The sequence below is a fragment of the Pseudorca crassidens genome, chromosome 3 (genome assembly GCF_039906515.1).
Source record: "Pseudorca crassidens isolate mPseCra1 chromosome 3, mPseCra1.hap1, whole genome shotgun sequence".
Lineage (NCBI taxonomy): Eukaryota > Metazoa > Chordata > Mammalia > Artiodactyla > Delphinidae > Pseudorca > Pseudorca crassidens.
In genome coordinates this window covers 169000545-169020247 of record NC_090298.1, presented here as the reverse complement: position 1 = coordinate 169020247, position 19703 = coordinate 169000545, and the positions used below count along the sequence as shown (strand labels likewise).

Here is a 19703-nt window from a genome sequence, read left to right as displayed (position 1 = left end):
CGGGCGGGGGCGGGAGGCGGGGCCGCTCAGAGGGGCGGGGCAGTTGGGGGCGGGGTCGAGCTTCCTGCCCCGCCCCGCTGGGTCCCAGTCCTCAGACACGAGTCTCGCGGCCACAGCAAAGCCCCCTCGGAGGCGGCCGGACAGAGCCCTGACCGTCGGACCGACGACGGAGTCCCAGAGAGCAGGTGAGCTAGCGGTGCCGGGGCGCCCCCCAATCTCGGGGGCCACCTGGCCTCTCTGTTTCTCTCGCCCCCTATGTCCCTGACCCCCCTTATGTCTGTTTCCCTCTCCCTCTCCGTTTCTCCCTTTCACTGTCTTCCTGTCACTCTCTTGATGTGTGGGTTACGGGGAGGCATCCTGGGTCTGAACTGCCCACCCTGGCTTGGGGTGCTGCTCTGGGACCAGCACCCCCCTCCCCCCAACAAGAGAACTCTGATGGACTCTGCCCCCTTTCACAGTGCAGGGCACCAGGTGCCAGGGCCAGATTCCAGAGCTAGGAGGGCATTCTAGGTGGTGGGCAGCCAGGCCAAAGGCGTGGAGGTGGGAATGAGTGAGACTTCTGGCTGGTCCAGGCAGCAGAGACAGTCAGAGCCAGGCCCACCCAGACTGGCCACCTGGGAGCTCCCCAGTGTTCTGAAGCCTTGGCCTCAGTTTTGCCAGCTGTGAATTGGGACCTTCGTCGCTGAGGTGACTGGCAGTTGACCTGACCCAGATCTGCATGCATCACTACCTCCTCTCTCCTGGGGGGCTCTCCTGGAGGAGGAGCAGCCCCAGCTGTAAACAGGCCTCTGAGGTTACTTCCTGAGCAGGTCTGAGCCCAGCTGGGGGAGGTGAACGCCCTGGGTGGGGGGTGCCATAGCAGGGTGAGGGCAGTTCAGCCCAGTGGTTGGGTTGGTTCAGCCCAAGCTCAGACCTTGGAATCAGACAAACCTGGGTTCCCGCTCTGCCACTCATCACTGGTACCTTGAAGGAGTGATTCAATTCTCCAAGCCTCAATTTCCTGTCTGAGGGTCATAACTCCCTGGGGGTGAGGGCAGCTTCCAGAATTAAATGCAGGAATGTGGGCCCTGCAAGTCTCTACCTGGCCTCCACCTCCTCCCTCTCTCCCCCTCACACACTCTGCTCCAGCCACACAGCCTCCACATTCCACCAACACGCCAGGCACCATCCTGCCTCAGGGCCTTTGCACAGGCTATTCCCTGTACCTCCATGACAGGTGCACAGGCGCCAACTTTAAAACATAACAAGTTGCCTAGATGGGCTGGGCCAAGGGACTGCCAGGCCAGGGCTGGGCAGCTGGGTGGCTGGGAGGGGCAGAGGAGGAGCGGCCCAGCGACGCTGTACCTATGGAAACCGGAACAAAGAACTGTCGCCCCAGCCACGCGAACACCTGGGCTGAGCTTCTCCCACTTGGCAGGCTTGGTGGCCTGGGACGCAGGTGGTGGGTGAGTGCCCAGACCTCTTGGAGGGGGGCGAGTCAGGCGCTCACACCCCACTCTGATGGGGGGCAGGGGTCCCTAAGTGAAGAAACCAGTCAGGCAGGTGCAGATTGGAGGCTCTGTCGTATCCCCTTCTGCTGTGTGGCCTTGGGCAGGTCAGGTGCCCCCTGAGCCTCAGTTTCCTCATCTGAGGCCTGGGGAGGGGAGGGGCCTTTTGGTTGCTTGGTGATCTGATGTGATGGGTTCAGGAGGTCTCAGTGTCCCTGTCTGTCAAATGGGGCCACCAGAGGGTGCCTAGGACAAAACTCCATCTGTTGTCATGGAAACAGCCCCAGAGGCAGATGCTGAAGAAACGACACATGCTTGTTCAGGTTCAGCCCCAGGTGTTACAGACTGAGATGGGGACCTAGAGACAGGCAGGACTTGGCCCAGTTACAGAGAACTTGGGCTTTTACCCCAGAATCCCCCACATACACCCCTCCATGAGACAACTTCCCCTGGAATCCCACCACCTGAGGGATTCACAGAGGCACCTCTGGCCCAAGAGTACTTGGGATCTTCTAAGGCCCCGTCTTCCAGGCCTCACTTTTCCCTTCTGTCCAATGGGGCAGTGGAGGTTGGGGAGTGTCCACAGTGGGGGAGCCCCTTCCAGAAGGGTTCGTGCTGTGCTGCTGTGTGACCTTGGGCTATCTGTTTTTCTCGGGGCCTCAGTTTCCCTGGCTGGACAATGGGGCCCTTGGACGAGATATCTGACTCTGTGCCCCTCTAGTGCTGGGAGGTCATCTATTCATTCAACAACTGGTTCTGAGCCCCTACTCTAAGCCAAGCCTGGTGCAGGGCGCCAAGGACCTGGCAATGACCAAGGCCCGTCTGGTGTCCCCACCCCCCACTCAGTTCACAGACTGGGGTTGGGAGAGATGGACATTCATCCAGAAAAGTCATTAGGGTTAGCTGTAATTGCATGAAGGAGTGGAGAGACAGATTGATGGGGAAATTAGTTTAGATGGGGGAATCTGGGAGGGCCTCCTGAGGAGGTGACATTTGAGCTGAAGCTCAATGGCAAGAAAGAAATAGCCACATGGAGACCTGGGGGAAAGAGCAATCCAGGCAGAGGGCACAGGTCGTGCAAAGGCCCTGGGGCAGCACCATGCCTGGTGTGTTGGAGGAACAGCCAGGAGACCCGTGTGGATGGAGCAGAGTGAGCGAGGGGGAGAGAGGGAGGAGGGGAGGGCAGGGAAGGAACGGGGCAGGTCGTGCAGGGTCTTGTGAGCCATGGGGAGACTTGGGCTTTTACCCCCAGGGAGGAGGGATCCCTGAAGGGCTGTGGGCAGAAGAGGGGGAGGATCTGACTCGGGTGCTCACTGGCGCCCTCTGGCGGCTGCTACGGAGAGGACAGACTGTAGGGTGCGAGGGCAGGAGCCAGGGGACCAAGATGGAGGCTGTGGGCGGTGCGAAGTGGGTGGAACCCGGACTCATGTAGGGGCTGCATCCACATTCCTGCCAGGTGACCCTCCAGCCTCCTCCACTTGCTGTTAAAAATCTTTTACTTGGGAATTCCCTGGCGGTCCAGTGGTTAGGATTCCATGCTTTCACTGCTGTGGGCCTGGGTTTGATCCCTGGTTGGGGAAGATCCTGCAAGGCGCGCAGCGCGGCCAAAAAAAAAAAAAAACTTTTACTCAGCTTGAGCCTCAGCCTGTCCTGTCTTTCTCTGTAGAGGGGTGGGATATGGTCTCCCAACATTCACTTTTGCCCACTGGTGTCCCCCACCCCCACCCCATCCCAGCTCTTTCTTCAGTGGAGATCTGACCACAGTTGAAAGTGTCCCAACTCCCACCGCAGCCTGGCAGGGAGCCAGACCCTGCCCATCCTTGGGGTGGCCCCCGAGGGCTCTGGGGAACCCGGTTTGAAAACCACTGGTATCTGCCCCCCCACCTGAGAAAAGCAGGTCCCCCCTTTTGCCATATCAAAATGGGCACCGACTGTGAGGTCTGAGTGATGGTTGATAAAGGGCTGGAAGCAGTGGGTGCCCTCATGCTGGCAGAGGGTAATAGTGTGGGGGCATTTGCCACGGTGGGCGGAGATCTGGAGCCCCTGAGGCCACCCTGGGATGCTGCAGCAGGAGCTGAGGGAGGAGGCCCCGCTGAGGGGGCCCATCAATTATTGACGCCCTTTGTTGTGACATAAAGAATTCATGTGGAGGGCAGGCTGCTCCGTGGACCAGTGGCATGCTGAAGCCAGCATCCACCCTCCCCACCCCCGCTCACGAGGGCCACTTGCTGTATTGCCAGGAATTTCGCAACCCTGTTGTTAACATCACCATTATTAAAAAGGACAGACTATCAATAAAACTGGAAGAAAAATAAATTTAAAAAAATGACATACTATGAACTTACAGTCAAATACATTATATTTAAAACAAAAGTATGTATGGGGATTCCCTGGCGGTCCAGTGGTTAGGACTTGGCGCTTTCACTGCCGAGGGTGCAGGTTCAATCCCTGGTCTGGGAACTAAGATCCCACAAGCCACTTGGCAGGGCCAAAAAAAAAAAAAAAAAAAAGAAACCTCAAAGATATGGAATATTATTCAGCCATAAAAAGGAGTGAAGCCCTGGGACTCCCCTGGTGGTACAGTGGTTAAGAATCCGCCTGCCAATCCAGGGGACACGGCTTCAAGCCCTGGTCGGGGAATATCCCACATGCCGTGGGGCAACCAAGCCCCATGAGCCACAACTACTGAGGCCCGCGCGCCTAGAGCCCGTGCTCCACAACAAAGAGAAGCCACTGCAACGAGAAGCCCGCGCACCGCAACGAAGAGTAGCCCCCGCTTGCCGCAACTAGAGAAAGCCTGCGCGCAGCAACGAAGACCCAACGCAGCCAAAAATAAAATTAATTAATTAAAAAAAAAGAAAAACCCTTTAAAAAAAAAACAGGAGCCCTGAGCCTTGAAAACATGACACTCAGTGAGAGAAGCCAGACTCATAAGACCACATAGTGGGTGATTCTTTTTATAAGAAAAACAGGCAAATCCATAGAGGCAGAAAGTAAATTAGCGGCTGCCAGAGGGCTGGGGGAGGGGGATGGGGAGTGACTGCTATTGGGGAGGGGGTTTCTTTCGGAGTGGTGAGAATGTTCCGGAATTAAATAGTTGTGATGGTTACCCAGCTCTGTGAATATATAAAAACACTGAATTGTACACTTTAAAGGGTGAATTTTATGGTATGTGACATATACTTCAGCACAACTTATAAAAAAGCAAAGGTCAAAAATCCTAATTTCTAATTATTTTACTGCACTTTGCAAGGATCTGTGCTCTTGAGGTTATTTTCGTCTAGTGTATCTGTTTGGTGGAGACAGTGAGCAGTTCTTCCCAACTCCATGTTCAAGTTGGAAGCTTGAAATTGGCTGTGGTGAGAGAATTTACACCATGGAAATTGGCAAATGCTACAAATCAGGGTTTGATATATTGTTCTGTCATCATGTAACCCGGAGGTTGGCCAACCTTTTTTTAAAATTTATTTATTTATTTATTTTTGGCTGGGTTGGGTCTTCGTTGCTGTGTGCGGGCTTTCTCTATTTGCGGTGAGTGGGGGTTACTCTTCCTTGCGGTGTGTGGGCTTCTTATTGCAGTGGCTTCTCTTGTTGTGGAGCACGGGCTCTAGGCGCCCGGGCTTCAGTAGTTGTGGCACGCAGGCATCAGTAGTTGTGGCTCGCGGGCTCTAGAGCACAGGCTCTGTAGTTGTGGCGCACAGGCTTAGTTGCTCCGTGGCATGTGGGTTCTTCCCGGACCAGGGCTCGAACCTGTGTCCCCTGCATTGGCAGGTGGATTCTTAACCACTGCGCCACCAGGGAAGTACCCAAGCTTTTTCCATAAAGGGTCAGATAGTAAATATTTTTGGCTTTGCCAGCTTTTCTGCCTCTGTTGCCTCTCTTCAAGGCTGCGTTCCAATAGGACATGAATGGGCGTGGCATGTGCCAATAAAACTTTATTTATTTACAAAAACAGGCAGCAGGCCAGAATTTGCCGCCCTTGGTCTAACTACAGGAAATATCAATAATGAAAATTAAATTTTAAAGGGTGGCATGTCTCTAGCTGCTTCCTTGCGAACAGCACAAAAGCACTGAGGGAATATTCTCTCACCATTCGAAAACTGCCATCGGATTCGGCAAAGAAGTCGCTCACTTGGCTGATAAGTGAGTAAAATCTGAATTCTCCTTGTTCGTATGAAAGAGACCATCCAGCGACATCAGTGTCAGACTGCTCTCCTTTCTCCGTAGCAAGTATAGATTGGCTACTGGTACCAGTTTGGCAAAACTCACCAAGAACACATAGTGAGCCTCGGTTGGGTGTGAAATTCACCCGTGCAAAATCCTTTCTTACGTCTGTAAGTTGCATGGGGCACATCCTTTATGTCAGGAACATTTATGGTAAACATATGTATGTACCTACATGCCTACATTTATTTTTCCTGGAAAGCTGGTGGCTAAGAATTCTCCAGCGCTTAGTGAATGGGGTGGGACGCAGCATTCACGGTGCACCCGGGGGGCACTGGGGACCCTGGGAAGCAGGATCTTCTGCCCTGTGGAATCCCCATCACCCCCACACCTAGCATCCAGGACTGGGAATCTGTGGGTTGAGGGGCCACCCCGGCGCACCTGTGACCTGGGTTGGATGGGGGGCCATGGGAGGAGTCTCCCCACCTGGGCCTCCCAGCTGGCAGGGCCTGGCAGAGGCCCTGAGACTGGACCATGCCTAGCATGTTGCAGGGACAGCAAGAGGGGAGATGAAGGAGGGGAGGTCATTGATGTGGGGAGCGGGAAGGTTGGCCCTGCTCCAGAGTTTGGGGACAGAAGGGATTGGGAGGAACGAGGTCCACTGGGGCCAGTGCCGTCCACTGCCGTGTGCCCTTCCCCTTGGGGGAGGCTCACATTCAGTCCTGCTTCCACCCCACCCTCCCTCCAAGCCCACCTTTGCCTGTGTGGGGAAAGGATGCTGTCAAGTCTAGAGCAACCCGAGGCTCCACCGTCTGTGGCCAGTTTGGGAGCTGGAGTGTCCAAAATGGGGACAGGAACAAAGGTCAGAGTCAAAAAGACAAAGTGGGGTTGGCAGAGGGTGAAAGTCTGAGCGTGGACAGAGGGCTGAGGTTCCAGAAAGAATGTGGGGTGCAGGGCAGCAATCAGCAGAGACAGGGACTCAGTGACTAGACACCCATTTCACAGATGGGAAAGTGCCTCCAGGGGCTGGGGCTTGTCTGAGGTCATGGAGGGGAGACCTCAGAGCTGTGGGAGGGCCTGGACAGTGGCCTCCTCGGGGGCTGTGGACCAGCCTCCGGTCTCCTCCCTGGCACTGTCCTGCCCCAGGGCCTCTGCACCAGCCATTCCCTCTGCCTGGCTCACCCTCCCCCAGACCCTGTCCTTCCAGTCCCAGCTCCAGGGGCTCCACCTTGGAGGGGCCCTCCTGACCACCCAGCCTAGGTCACCTGCCGTCCCTGGCTGTCACTGCCCCCCATCCCCGGGGGGATGTCACTCCCCCCATCCCCCTGAAATTATCCTGTTTATTTCCACATTCCACATCCACATTCCACATTCCACATTCCACATTCACTGCTTCCTGGTGCCTCCCCCTTCCATCAGGGGCAACACCTCTTAGGGGGCCGTTTTGGAAATTCAGAGGGCTTTTTTTTCCCCTCCCACTTATGATAACAACAGGATATGCTAGCATTTGGGGGGCAGGGACCAAGGCACTAGGCGTCTGGCCATGCTCAGGGCAGCCCCTGGCCCTCACAACGTCCTAATGTCCTGCCAGAAACCGATGACTAGGGGTTTCAATATTCAGTGAATTTTCCTGAAATGCAACTCCTGGGTAAATCAAGGGAAGATGGAGCTCTTTTTTGATAGAAATTTGTAGCTATGTGTTCCCTGCGATGCCCTGTATGGGGCAAACCTCTGACAGATGCACTCCATCATTGAGTGCAGTGGGCCTGAGATTTTAAGGAGGAAAAAAAATTTTTAATACTTCTTTGTGTATTTATTTGGCTGTACCAGGTCTTAGTTGAGGCCCACGGGATCTTCATTGCTGCATGTGGGATCTTTAGTTGCAGTATGTGGGATCTAGTTCCCTGGCCAGGGATCGAACCTGGGCCCCCTGCATTGGGAGTGCAGAGTCCCAACCACTGGACCACTGGGGAAGTCCCAGGAAAATTCTTTTTTAATCAAACATGTATTGAGCATGTACCATGTGCCTGGCTAGGTGGAAGTGATTTGCAAATCTCCACTTGTGTAATACTTTTCTTTTTTTTTTTAAATTAATTAATTTATTTATTTTTGGCTGCATTGTGTCTTCGTTGCTGCGTGCGGGCTTTCTCTAGTTTCGGCGAGTGGGGGCTTCTCTTGTTGCGGAGCACGGGCTCTAGGTCCATGGGCTTCAGTAGTGGCTCACGGGCTCACTAGTTGTGGCACATGGGCTTAGTTGCTCCGCAGCATGTGGGATCTTCCCGGACCAGGGCTGAACCCGTGTCCCCTGCATCGGCAGGCAGATTCATAGCCGCTGCGCCACCAGGGAAGTCCCTGTAATCCTTTTATTTCTGTTTGTATTACTGCTTGGGCCAAATCGTGATTTTTAAATTTTTTTTTTTTTTTGGCCGTGCTGAGCAGCATGTGGGATCTTAGTTCCCCGACCAGGGATCCAACCCGCACCCCCTGCAGTGGAAGCGGGGAGTCTTAACCAGTGGACTGTCAGGGAAGTCCCAATTTATTTAACGTTTTTAAAATGAGGCATAGGGCTTCCCTGGTGGCGCAGTGGTTGACAGTCCGCCTGCCGATGCAGGGGACACGGGTTCGTGCCCCGGTCCGGGGATATCCCACGTGCCGAAGAGCAGCTGGGCCCATGAGCCATGGCCACTGAGGCTGCGCATCTGGAGCCTGTGCTCCGCAACGGGAGAGGCCGCAACAGTGAGGGCCAGCGTACCGCAAAAAAAAAAAAAAAAAGAGGCATAAAATAGAGTAAGGGGCACAAAGGTATAAACTATATACGCTTGATATGTATACAGTAAGTGTTCAGCTTGATGACATAGAATTCACATATTGTAAAATTCACTATTTTAAAGTGCTCACATTCCAGAACATTCTGCCACCCCCAAAAGAAATCCCATCCCATTAGCAGTCACTCTCCATTCTCTGCTCCCCAGCCCCTGGAAACCACTAATTCACTTTCTGTCTGTGTGAATTTGCCTGTTCTGGACGGTTCCCATCAATGGAATCACACACAGTGGGTCCTTCTGTGTCTGGCTTCTCTCACTGAGCATCGTGTTCTCAGGGTCCATCCATGTTATAGTGAGTGTCGGTGCTTCACTCATTTTTATGATTGAATAACATCCCAGTGTGTGGATGGGCCACAATTGGTTTGTCCATTTATCTGCTGGCGGGCATTTGGGTTGTTTCCACTTTTTGGTTATTACGCATCATGCTGCTATGCCCACGTGTGTATACGTTTTTATGTGTACGTATGTTTTCATCTCTTTGGGGTAGGTACTTAGGAGTATAACTGCTGGGTCATGTGGTAACTCTGTGTTTGAGGAACTGCCAAAAAACTGTTTTCCACGGCGGCTGCACCATTTTCTATTCCTACCAGCCGTGGATGAGGGGCTCCAGTTTCTCCCATCCTTGCCAGCCCTTTTGTCTGTCTTTTTGAAACGGCCATCCTAGTGGGGGTGAGGTGATGTATCATGATGATTTTGACTTGTTTTCCTAGTAGCCAGTGATGTTGAGCATCTTTTCACTTGCTTATTGGCCATTTATATATCTTCCTTGGAGAAATGTTAGATTTTTAAAAAATCAAGATATAACTCACATACCATAAAAGTTACCCTTTGAAAGTTTACAGTTTTCTGGGTTTTAGTGTATTCACATTTCTTTGTAACCATCCAGCTCGATGACTTTTTACATTGTGTAGACCCAGATGGAGACACAGAACATGAAACATTCCGGGGACTTCCCTGGTGGTCCAGTGGTTAAGAATCTGCTCTTCCACTGATAGGGGGCGTGGGTTTGAAAAACAATTTTTTTTTTAATTAAAAAATTAGGGACTTCCCCGGTGGTCCAGTGCCGATCCCTGGTCAGGGAGCTAAGATCCCACATGCCTCGCGGCCAAAAAACCAAAACAGAAGCAATACTGTAACAAATTTAATAAAGACTTTAAAAATGGTCCACATCAAAAAAAAAAATCTTTAAAAAAAATTTAAAAATTAAAAAAAAAAAAATTCCAGAGCTCCTCCCTGTACAATCCCCCTCACCTTTATCACCACATATTAATTTTATTTATTTATTTATTTTGCAGTACGCGGGCCTCTCACTGCTGTGGCCTCCCCCGTCGCGGAGCACAGGCTCCAGACGCACAGGCTCAGCGGCCACGGCTCACGGGCCCAGCCGCTCCGTGGCATGTGGGATCTTCCCAGACTGGGGCACGAACCCGTGTCCCCTGCATCGGCAGGCGGACTCTCAACCACTGCGCCACCAGGGAAGCCCTAATTTTATTTTTATACCAGCGGGTGGAGACAGACGGTACTGCCTGTGGATTCCATTTCAGGGAAATGGGGGCACCCAAATTCTTTTGTAATAAGGAGGTGGCATGGTGTCTAGAAGGCTGGGGTCTCTTGGAAGGCAGGGACGGGATCTCTCTTGGTCACTGCTATGTCCCCAGTGCCTGGGACACAACTGGTGCTCCCTAAGTGCTCACTGAGCCACTGAATGAGTGTTCCAGCCGAGCCCTTGAAGCTTTATTGGGCTTTCCTGGCTGTGACGATGGTGGGGTGATCTGGCATTTGGTGGGCAGGGGCCAGGGACACTGGCTGTCTGGCCGCTGAGCCCCTCCGCTGTCCCTGGGAAGGGCCTGCCCCAGAAAGCCTGCCCTGGTGCAGCCAGGCCCCTCCTGGCTTGTCTGCCCTTGGACTTGGATGAGCGCAGCTGGCAGGAAGGAAGGCTGGGGTTTATTTTGGTCCCCAGCATGCTCCCCCGGGAGAGCAGTCATCTCCCTGTCTGGCTGCTTGGATGGAGGCGTTTCTGGTAGAACAATGGGTCAGCGGCGGGGGGGTGGGAGTGGGGACCGCTGACCCATTGCAGCTGGGCTGGTCCAGGTGTCATAGGTCTGGGGACTGCCCCAAGGGGAGTAGGGGCAAGGAGTGTGGAGGCCAAGAGGGAAGGCTCCAGCTGCCCCCGCCCTCCGCCCCTTTTCCTCTGTGCTTGGCAGGGTGGGTGTGGGGCAGGACTGCTGCTGAGGGCCCAGGCTCTTCCTGAAGCTGGTAAACAGGACAGGCTTCCCCTGTGAACCAACACGCCCAACCTCAGGACTTGCAGAGGGGAAGGTCAAGGCCCAGAGAGAGACAGAACCCTGCCTGGGGTCACACAGCAACCAAATAGGCAGAAAGACCTGGGCACCAGAGTCCTTGAGATCCAGGGAAAGGCCTTCTCCTCTCTGAGTCTCAATTTGTCCATCTGTAAACTGGGGAGCTGGACCCAGGGAGTTGGGAGTTCCCCCCCACCCCCGGGTTCCAATGTTTGCAGACATCCTTTCCCTCATACATTCAACAAACACTTACTGGGTGTCTGCTGGGTACCAGGCCCTGGGTTAGGGTTAGGAGACATGGCGTGAACAAGAAAGATGCAGGGGAATTCCCTGGCAGTCCAGTGGTCAGCACTCTGTGCTTCCACTGCAGGGGCCAGAGGTTTGATCCCTGGTTGGGGAACTAAGATCCTGCATGACCTGTGACACGGCCAAAAAAAAAAAGATGCAGCCCCTACCCAAGCTGTCAGGCCGGGGAGATGGACACCGAAACCAAGGTACTCGGGGCCGTGATGGAGGATGCCCCGGGCACCATGGGAGCCAAGGGGGCACCTGGCCCAGCCTGGGGCATCCAGAAGTCTTCCAAGAGGAGGTGACAGTAACTCTGAGACTTGAATGAGTTTACGGGATAAGTGATGGGTGAGAGAGGGGTCTAGGTAGAGGGAATGGAATAGAACGTTCTAGAGAAACAGAGGTGAGAGGGCATCCTGGAAGCATAGTTATTCCTTGCTGCTGCTCTTTTTTTTCCCAGAGAACATCACAGAGAAATAGGTCTCTACATTCAGGGAGCTGAATGGCATAGAGCTTGAAGGTCAGAAGTCCAGGCAGTGGCGTCCAGCCTCTTGCCCAGGGAAAGCTCACAACCCGCGGGACACTCAGGTTGGTCACAAGCTTCTGCCCTAGGATGGAGGTAGTTCTCCCTCCTTACAGCCACCATCCTCCATTTTACTGATGGGGAAACTGAGGCACGGGGCAGTTATGTTGCTTGACCAAGAGTTTAGAGCCAGGAGCAGGCCCTAAATTTTGGGGCTGGTTTTGTCATGGGGGACAGCCCCACAAGACTCAGGGCAACTCGCAGGAGTCAGCTGGGGAAAGCAGAGAGTGTAGGGGTGCAGAGGTGGTGGGGGCAGGCAGTCCCTGTGTTGCTGTGTGGCCTTGGGGAAATGGCTCAGCCTCTCTGAGCCTGTGTAATTTCTTCTGCAACCCGGCAACCAGCCGAATACAACACCACGCTGAAGTGATGAAATAGGCACACGCCGCTGCTCAGGGCCTGCCACGCGGTGCTGAGTCACCCGCACCCCTGCTCTGGCCCAGCCTTTGTACAGGGTCTGGGGCTGCTGTGGGAGCAGGGAAGACTGGGTCATTCATCTCCAGGCCCGTCCTGACCTCTGTGGGCAGGGAGAGGGCGGCCGAGGCTTGGGACTTCTCCCGGGGTCTGAGCTCACACACAGATGGGCTTTGTCGGGGTTCCTGTGGCTGAGGGGGCACCCATGTGGCATTCCTGGTCTGGCTGGCCTGAGGCTGGGGTCGGGGTGGATTCCCACCAGAGCCTGGGGCAGCAGCGGGTCAGGGCTGGGGGTGGGTCTCAGGCTCCCTCATTCATTTGGAAGATGTTTCCGGAGCCTCCAAAAACACAGCGGTTAAGGAATCAGGCCCATTACCTCCCCCGTGGCCTGCGGTGAGGCAGACCACGGAAGAAGCAAAGCCAGCGGGGCAGAGCAGTGATGAGGGATGCCTGGGGTGCTCTGTGGCTCAGAGAAGGTGCTTCACTGTCAGTTTGGCTGTTCGGGGGTGGCTTCCTAGAGGAAGTGGTGGTGTCCAGGCTGAGCTGAGGGATGAACCTGCGAGGGTGAGAGGCAGGGGCTTAGGGGCCAGGGCTTTTGGGGGATGTATATGTGTCCACCAGAGAAGAGGCAGGGGTTTGGGGGCCAAGGTGTTGGGGGATGTATAGGAGCTCACCAGGGAAGATGCAGGGGCTGGAATGAGGTGTGGGCTTTGGTCCTGAGAGCCATGAGAAGCTGCCAGCTGGTTCTTACAAGGAAAGGGCTAAGCCCAGATGTGCAATGTAGGAAGAATTCTGGCGCTGCAGGAAGGAGGTGGTTGGAAGGGGAGCCTCCAGAGCCTGGGGGATCTGGAAGACTGCCATGCAGGAAGGACAAAAGGAGTCAGACATAAGGGACAGACAGAGGTCCAGGCTTCTGCGGTTGGAGGCCTGGTCGCTGTTCCCAGAGAGCCAGCCTGCCATTCACCTTGGCCACCTCCCTGGCCCTTTCCTGGGTGGAAGCTGATGCAAGTCAATATTTCTGTATCAGAGGAATCAGCAGAGTGATGCGTTTCCAGAAACCCCACAAATGGTCCTGGGGAACCCCCACCCAGGTCACTGCCCCCCTGACTCATTCAGGGCCTGACTAAGGTCTCAGGATGTCCGTTGTAAACTCAAGGGGGTGAGGAGGCCAGGAGGATTGGTACCTAGGCTTCTCCACCCTGAACAGCCCAGGGGCTGGGCTGGGACCCTGTCTCATGGAGCTGCAGGATGAGGGGAATGATAAGCTGGACCCCCCCTGTGATAACTCACCTTGAGCCCCTTCTCAACGCAGAGCAAGGATACAGTGGGTTTGCAGGGCTGGTACCAGGGACCACAAGCAGTGGGATTCAGAAGGCCCTGCCCATTAATTTCCAAAATATACAAACAGCTCATACAACTCAATAACCAAAAAACAATCCAATCAAAAAATGGGCAGAAGACTAAATAGACATTTCTCCAAAGAAAACACAGAGATGGCCAACAGGTAACATGAAAAGATGCTCATCATTGCTAATTATTAGAGAAACGCAAATCAAAACTACAATGAGGTATCACCTCACACTGGTCAGAATGGCCATCATTAAAAAGTCTACAAGTAACAAATGCTGGAGAGGGTGTGGAGAAAAGAGAGCCCTCCTACACTATTAGTGGGAATGTAAATTGTTGCAGCCACTATGGAGAACAGTATAGAGCTTCCTCAAAAACTAAAAATAGTGTTGCCATATGATCTAGCAATCCCACTCCTGGGCATATATCCAGACAAAACTCTAATTCGAAAAGATACATGCACCCCAATGTTCACAGCAGCACTATTCACAATAGCCAAGATATAGAAACAACCTAAATGTCCATCGACAGATGAATGGATAAATAAGATGTGGTACACATACACAGTGGAATATTACTCAGCCATGAAAAAGAATGAAATAATGCCATTTGCAGCAACATGGATGGACCTAGAGATTCTCATACTAAGGGGAGTAAGTCAAAAAGAAAGACAAATACCATATGATAAAACCTATATGTGGAATCTAAAATAGGACACAAATGAAGTTATCTACCAAACAGAAACAGACTCACAGACATAGAGAACAGACTTGTGTTTGCCAAGGGGGAGGGTGGGTAGGGGAAGGAAGGATTGGGAGTTTGGGATTAGCAGATGCAAATGAGTATATACAGAATGGACAAACAACGAGGAGGTCCTATGGTATAGCACAGGGAACTAGATTCAGTATCCTGTAATAAACCATAACAGAAGGCCCTGCCCAGATTTCAACATTACACATTAATTCCTTTGACTTTTTTTAGAAACAAATTCCCTTAGGGTCCCTTGGGTCATCATCTCTTCAGTGTGAATGCTATTTTTTAAACGAGCTTTTCCTAAAAATAGCTTTTGCTATTTTTTTTCCACAAGTTTCTGCCGTTCTGTGCTCCTGCTACTTGGAATTTCCCTCCTCTAGGCCTTGGAGCATGGGGATCTTCCCGCCTGGGATGCCCTCCCCATTTTCTCACCTGTCTCTTCCTCCAGGAGGTCAGCCTCGGCCATCTTGATCTGCTGGGGTTCTGGTGCTATATGGGCTCTTGCAGCTTCCCGGATGGTAGCACTTGCTGTGTTCCCGGGGGCTCGCTGGTCGGCTCTGTACACCCAGTCCTGGCACACACAGTAGGTCTGTGGAATGGGCACGCAGGCTCCCCTGGAGATAGGCTGGTGGCGTGTGCCCATTTCCCGGATTGGGAAGACGGTGGTCGCCAACGTTAGCGGTCCGCCCAGGCAAGCCCCTGGCAGCCGGGCTGTGCGGGCTGACGGCGGATCTGTGTTCCCACCCCCGCGCAGGGCGGATGGACACCTTCAGCACCAAGAGCCTGGCCCTCCAGGCCCAGAAGAAGCTCCTGAGCAAGATGGCATCCAGAGCGGTAGCGGCCGCGTTCATCGACGACACCAGCAGCGAGGTGCTGGACGAGCTGTACCGCGCCACCAAGGAGTTCACCCGCAGCCGCAAGGAGGCCCAGAAGGTGGTCAAGAACCTGGTCAAGGTGGCCGTGAAGCTGGGTGTCCTGCTGCGCAGCGGGCAGCTGGGCGGCGAGGAGCTGGCGCGGCTGCAGCGCTTCCGGCAGCAGGCCCGCCGCCTGGCCATGACCGCCGTCAGCTTCCACCAGGTGGACTTCACCTTCGACCGGCGCGTCCTGGCCGCCGCCCTGCTTGAGTGCCGGGACCTGCTGCACCAGGCGGCGGGCGCGCACCTGACCGCCAAGTCCCACGGCCGCATCAACCACGTGTTCGGCCACCTGGCTGACTGCGACTTCCTCGCCGCGCTCTACGGCCCGGCTGAGCCCTACCGCTCCCACCTGCGCAGGATCTGCGAGGGTCTCACCCGGCTGCTGGACGAGGAGAGCATATGACCTCCGACCTGACCTCCGACCTCCTCGTTCCGGCTTCCCGCTGGGGGCGGGGCTTGCGGGGGGGGGGGTTTAACCTCTTTTCTCCCAGTCTGACTCTGGCCAAAACCACCCCGCCCAACACACACACACACACGCACACACACACACACACGCACGCACACACACACACACACACACACACTCGCGCGCGCGCCCGCCTCTGCAGCTCTAAGGACCCAGGTCACCTCTCCTCCTCCGGCCCAGTCTCCGTGGGGAGAGGAACTCAGCGCGGAGCCTGGCACGGCCTGCCTGCGCCAGCAGCCTCCCGGGGAAACCTGGAGACCACTGCCTGCTCCGGCGCACCGTCTGCACAGTAACCCTTGAGCCACCGGTCTGAACCCCTCAGATCACTTGGTGTCTCTGACAGCTGGCGGCTTCCCACTTCATAATGTTGCCAGGGCTTTTGCATTCCCACAGAGAGGATCATGGGGAACCAGGAGAAAGGGAGTGTTACACAGTGAGCTGTTCGCCCGCCCCAAGTTCCTCGAAGTCCTAAGCCCCAGGGCCTCTGAATATGACCTTATTTAGAAATAGGGTGATTGCAGATGTGATTAGTTGAGTTCATACTGGAGCAAGGGTGGCTAATCCACTCTGAGTGGCGTGCTTGAGAAGGAGACATTTGGACACAGACTCAGAGGACAATGCTATATGACGGTGGTGGTAGAGACTGGGGGGCGGTGTCTGAACGACAAGGAACACCAAGGACTGCCAGCCGCCCCCAGAAGCTGGGAGAGAGCCTGGAACAGCCCTCGGAGGGAACCAGCCCCGCTGACCCCTTGATCTCAGGCCTCCAGAGGTGAGAGCGAACAAGCTTCTGTTGTTTCAGCCTCCCAGGCTGGGGTACTTTGTTCCGCAGACCAGGAAATGGGCCCTGGGAGCCACGCGAGGGCCGCGGTGGGTGCAGGTGTGTCAGTGAGGACGCCTCCTCCCTCTGGTTGGCAGCGTGGCCCAGACTCCCACATGGGAGAGGAACGGAGCGTGCCCCCCGTGCAGGGTGTCAGGGGAAAGCTGTCTGAGATGCGTGCATGTGTTTAAATGATGATTTCATATTTGGAAAACAAACAAACAATTGTTTTTATAAGACGGGCCTCAGAAACAAAGCTCAACAACTCTTGGCTTTGGCAACGCTGGTGTGGCGACTCTTAACTTGGGGCGTGGATGGACACGTTGGGGTGTGGGAGCATTATTTGTGATTTGTCAGAAGTGGGCATGGGTTTTAAAAATGCGAAACCCGGCTGCAGGTCTGGCCATGTCGGGGCCGGGAAGGTTATTTTGGGCACTCAGTGGGGAGCGGGGGAACGATGTCTATTTTTGCAGAACCTGGTCTGTTTAGGGCAAAGACTGCAAACAGGAGGCCTGCAGGCCTTATTAGGCAAGAAGATGGGTTTGCTTAGCCCCATCCAGTGTTTGAGACATTTGGAATTAGTTGCCAACACTTAAAACCAAGGAAATAGCACGTCCCGATCTTGATCTTGGCGGTTCTCTAGAAAACGCGCCCGCACTGCCCAATGGTGAAGCTGCATAGAGGTTGCCCGTCTTTGTTTTGCCACAGTCCCCACCACTCCCTTTTGCCTCTCCACGGCATGAGGGGCTGGCTGATAGATTAGGACCCCAGATTCAGGGCAGCGTTTCTCTGTTTGGTTTCTGCTGCTCTGAAAAAGTCAAAGGCTTTCACTCAGGAGCCAGCTGTTCCTACCTCTGCCCTCCACTTCCAAGGCAAACTTTCCCTCTTATCTTGGGTCAAAAGACATCTTCAAATGAACAGTCGTGCATTTTGATTACGCTGAGAAGCCCCACATGAAATCCTTTGCCCTCTGCTCTGCAGGCATATATCCATGTGATAAGGCTTTGTACCTGTCTGGACTCTTTTTATACACTTGAGATTTAATTTTAAAAAACCAAAGAGCGCTACAAAACTATGTAAATAAAAGCATCTGACAGTTTGCTCTCACCCACCTAGGGTTTTTGCGTTTTGAATCAAGGTTGCACATAAACGTCACACACCCGCAGCCTGTTGGCAGGTTTGATTCCCGCTGCGTTGGAGGACAGACTAGCAGAGGTGGCAGAGCTTGGCTTCTGCAGCCCAAACAGGGCTCAGTCCAGCTCCTCATAATGACCAAAGGTCCTGGGGCCGGGTGGCTTCGCTCACCAGAAAGCTCCGTAAAGGCACACGCGCACATCACATGGAGTAAAGGGGAAGCTTCTCTGTGTCCAGAGGCGCCCTGCTGCGTCCCAGCACATTGCACCTACCGCTCTGCATCCCTGCTGGCGCCCAGTACTTGGAAGTGGCAAGTGACTCCAGGCTGACCATAGAAGAATCAATATCCCTCTCAGCCAGGGTCTGGCCCTCACACACCTCGGGGCCCAGGGTGCACCATCGTCTCCGCCTGTGTCCAGCTGCCTGGTTTTGGCAGGAGGCCCTGGGCAATCATCTCCTGGGCCCTGTTGAGAACTGCAGGTCGCCGTGCTCGGTGGAGTGAGCCTCCCGGAGGACGTGTGTGCCTCCAGAGCTGCTCACGAGGTGTGGTGCAGATCGTGTGCGCTTGACCACTGAGGCTGCTGGTGCCCCGCCCCTGCCCCGAGTACCGTGGGCCCAAGGTCCCCCTCAGTGATTCTGGGAACAGCTGTTCATCTTGCTTGCGCCTCTCTCTGGAGCCATTCCTACATCAGCACCGCTGAGGCCCCGGCAGGTGGGGTCACAGCAGCACCGGGCTCCTGGGTGGCATGAGGGAGGGCCAGGTGAGTGACAGGAACAGAGAGGCCTCAGTCGCCCCAACGTGGTGATTCTGATCATCAAGGACCCGCTCCATGGCCACATGGTTTCTTTCCTCACAGTCAGAGGTCAGGGTGACAGTCCAGTGGGGGTCAGACTCCCAGGCCCTGCTGCTGGGAGACCAGGCTCCCCTGAGTGGCTGAGGCCTTTGGGGATGTCGTTTATTTATTTTGGTTTGCTTGCAGGTTTTTGTTTCTTTTTTAAAGTCACCGAGCTGCAATCCGACCTCAAAAAAAAGTAAGCAGAGCCAACCACAGGATGCAGAAGAGCAGGTCTGCCCTGGAGCGCTCACCCTCTGCTGGGCGTGGCCCTGTGGGCTCGGCAAGGTCCAGCTGCCTCGGGACCCGCACGTCTGCGCCTGCAGAAAAGTCCCTGTGCCCAGGGTGATGCAGCTTTACGTCTCCGGCAGCGAAGGGAAGTAGGGGCCCCCAGCCCCACGTGCCCAGCCAGGTGGGCACCAGTGCCAGATGCCAAGACTGTGTGGTTGCTTTTTAATTGTCTTTATTTAAATATGAAAGAACATTTCACTTCTGCCCAGTTAGTCTGAAAGTTGGTCCCCTGGGGGATGACAAGCAAACAGCTGGCTTAGGGTCAGAGAGCAGCAGGACGGCTCCCCCCCAGGAGCATCCTGGAGCCTGCCCTGATCCAGGGGAGACGTTGCTGGCTTCAGAAAAGCTGTGACCCCCGTGAGCCCCACCTTGTGCCCTGACGCCTCTTCTGATAAGAAGAGCAGTGGGTCTCAGAGCCACACTCCTCGTGGGGAGGGGAAGGTGGGAGCCAGGAGAGTCCTGGTCCTCCGGACTCTGCCCTGGCGCCTCAGCTGCCCTGCAAAGCCCTCGGAACGGGGCGACATCAGCCTGGGCAGAAAATTAACAGCCCCCACCCCCCAAGAAAACCAGTACTGGGCCCTCATGGGGCCCAGCTCCTGCAGCGGAGGTGAGGAAAAGCCACCCTCAAAGGGACTCCTGGTCACAGCTCACTGCGTGTCGCCTTGGCCACGATCACCAGCTTGGACAGCTCAGCCTTGAAGGCCCCGGGCCTGTGGGACACTGCAAAAGAAGAAACCCTCGGTCAGCCCTCGCCTCTGCAAATCCTCCGGGTCCTGAGCCGGGTGCGGGCAACGATGGGAGCAGTCTCCGAGTGGACTCCACAGGGAAAGGCCCCTGGCCCTGTATGTCTTACGGGTGAGGGATAGGAGAAAGGCGGGGAGGCTGTGGGCCTGTCCTGAGGGCAGTGGGAGGCCATGGGAGATGTCGACGTGGGAAGAGCCGTGGTCATTTTTGCCACACTGAGAATGGCTGGGGTTTGGAGGTTTGCACTGGCAAACGTGTCTGATGCTCTTCGGGCAGGGTCAGGGAACCTGGCCGCCCCCTGCTCTGCACACCCAGCCTGCCCCCCACTCCCTGTCCATCC

General features: G+C 54.8%; 2 protein-coding genes across 4 annotated transcripts in view; one reads left to right on the top strand and one right to left on the bottom strand.

The window, feature by feature from the left end:
- The first annotated feature begins 55 nt into the window (after positions 1 to 55).
- On the top strand, positions 56 to 19177 carry TNFAIP8L1 (TNF alpha induced protein 8 like 1). Of its 3 annotated transcripts, none has more exons than XR_010942525.1 (3): positions 56 to 185; positions 14913 to 16313; positions 18476 to 19177. XR_010942525.1 is itself a non-coding variant. In XM_067734112.1 (2 exons), exon 2 carries the CDS (start codon positions 14918 to 14920, stop codon positions 15476 to 15478), a length of 561 nt encoding a protein of 186 aa, XP_067590213.1. In that variant the 5' UTR covers positions 56 to 185; positions 14913 to 14917; the 3' UTR covers positions 15479 to 17469. The 3 variants fall into 3 exon arrangements, 1 of the variants encoding a protein (XP_067590213.1); XR_010942524.1 differs by having other exon boundaries at positions 17478 to 19177; XM_067734112.1 differs by lacking the exon at positions 18476 to 19177 and having other exon boundaries at positions 14913 to 17469.
- MYDGF (myeloid derived growth factor) overlaps positions 18775 to 19703 on the bottom strand; it is a 13152-nt gene continuing 12223 nt past the window's right edge. The window contains exon 6 of the mRNA XM_067734113.1: positions 18775 to 19339. Within this exon, the coding sequence (XP_067590214.1) occupies positions 19260 to 19339 (80 nt within the window). The 3' untranslated portion in view covers positions 18775 to 19259. The remainder of the gene's footprint in view (positions 19340 to 19703) is intronic.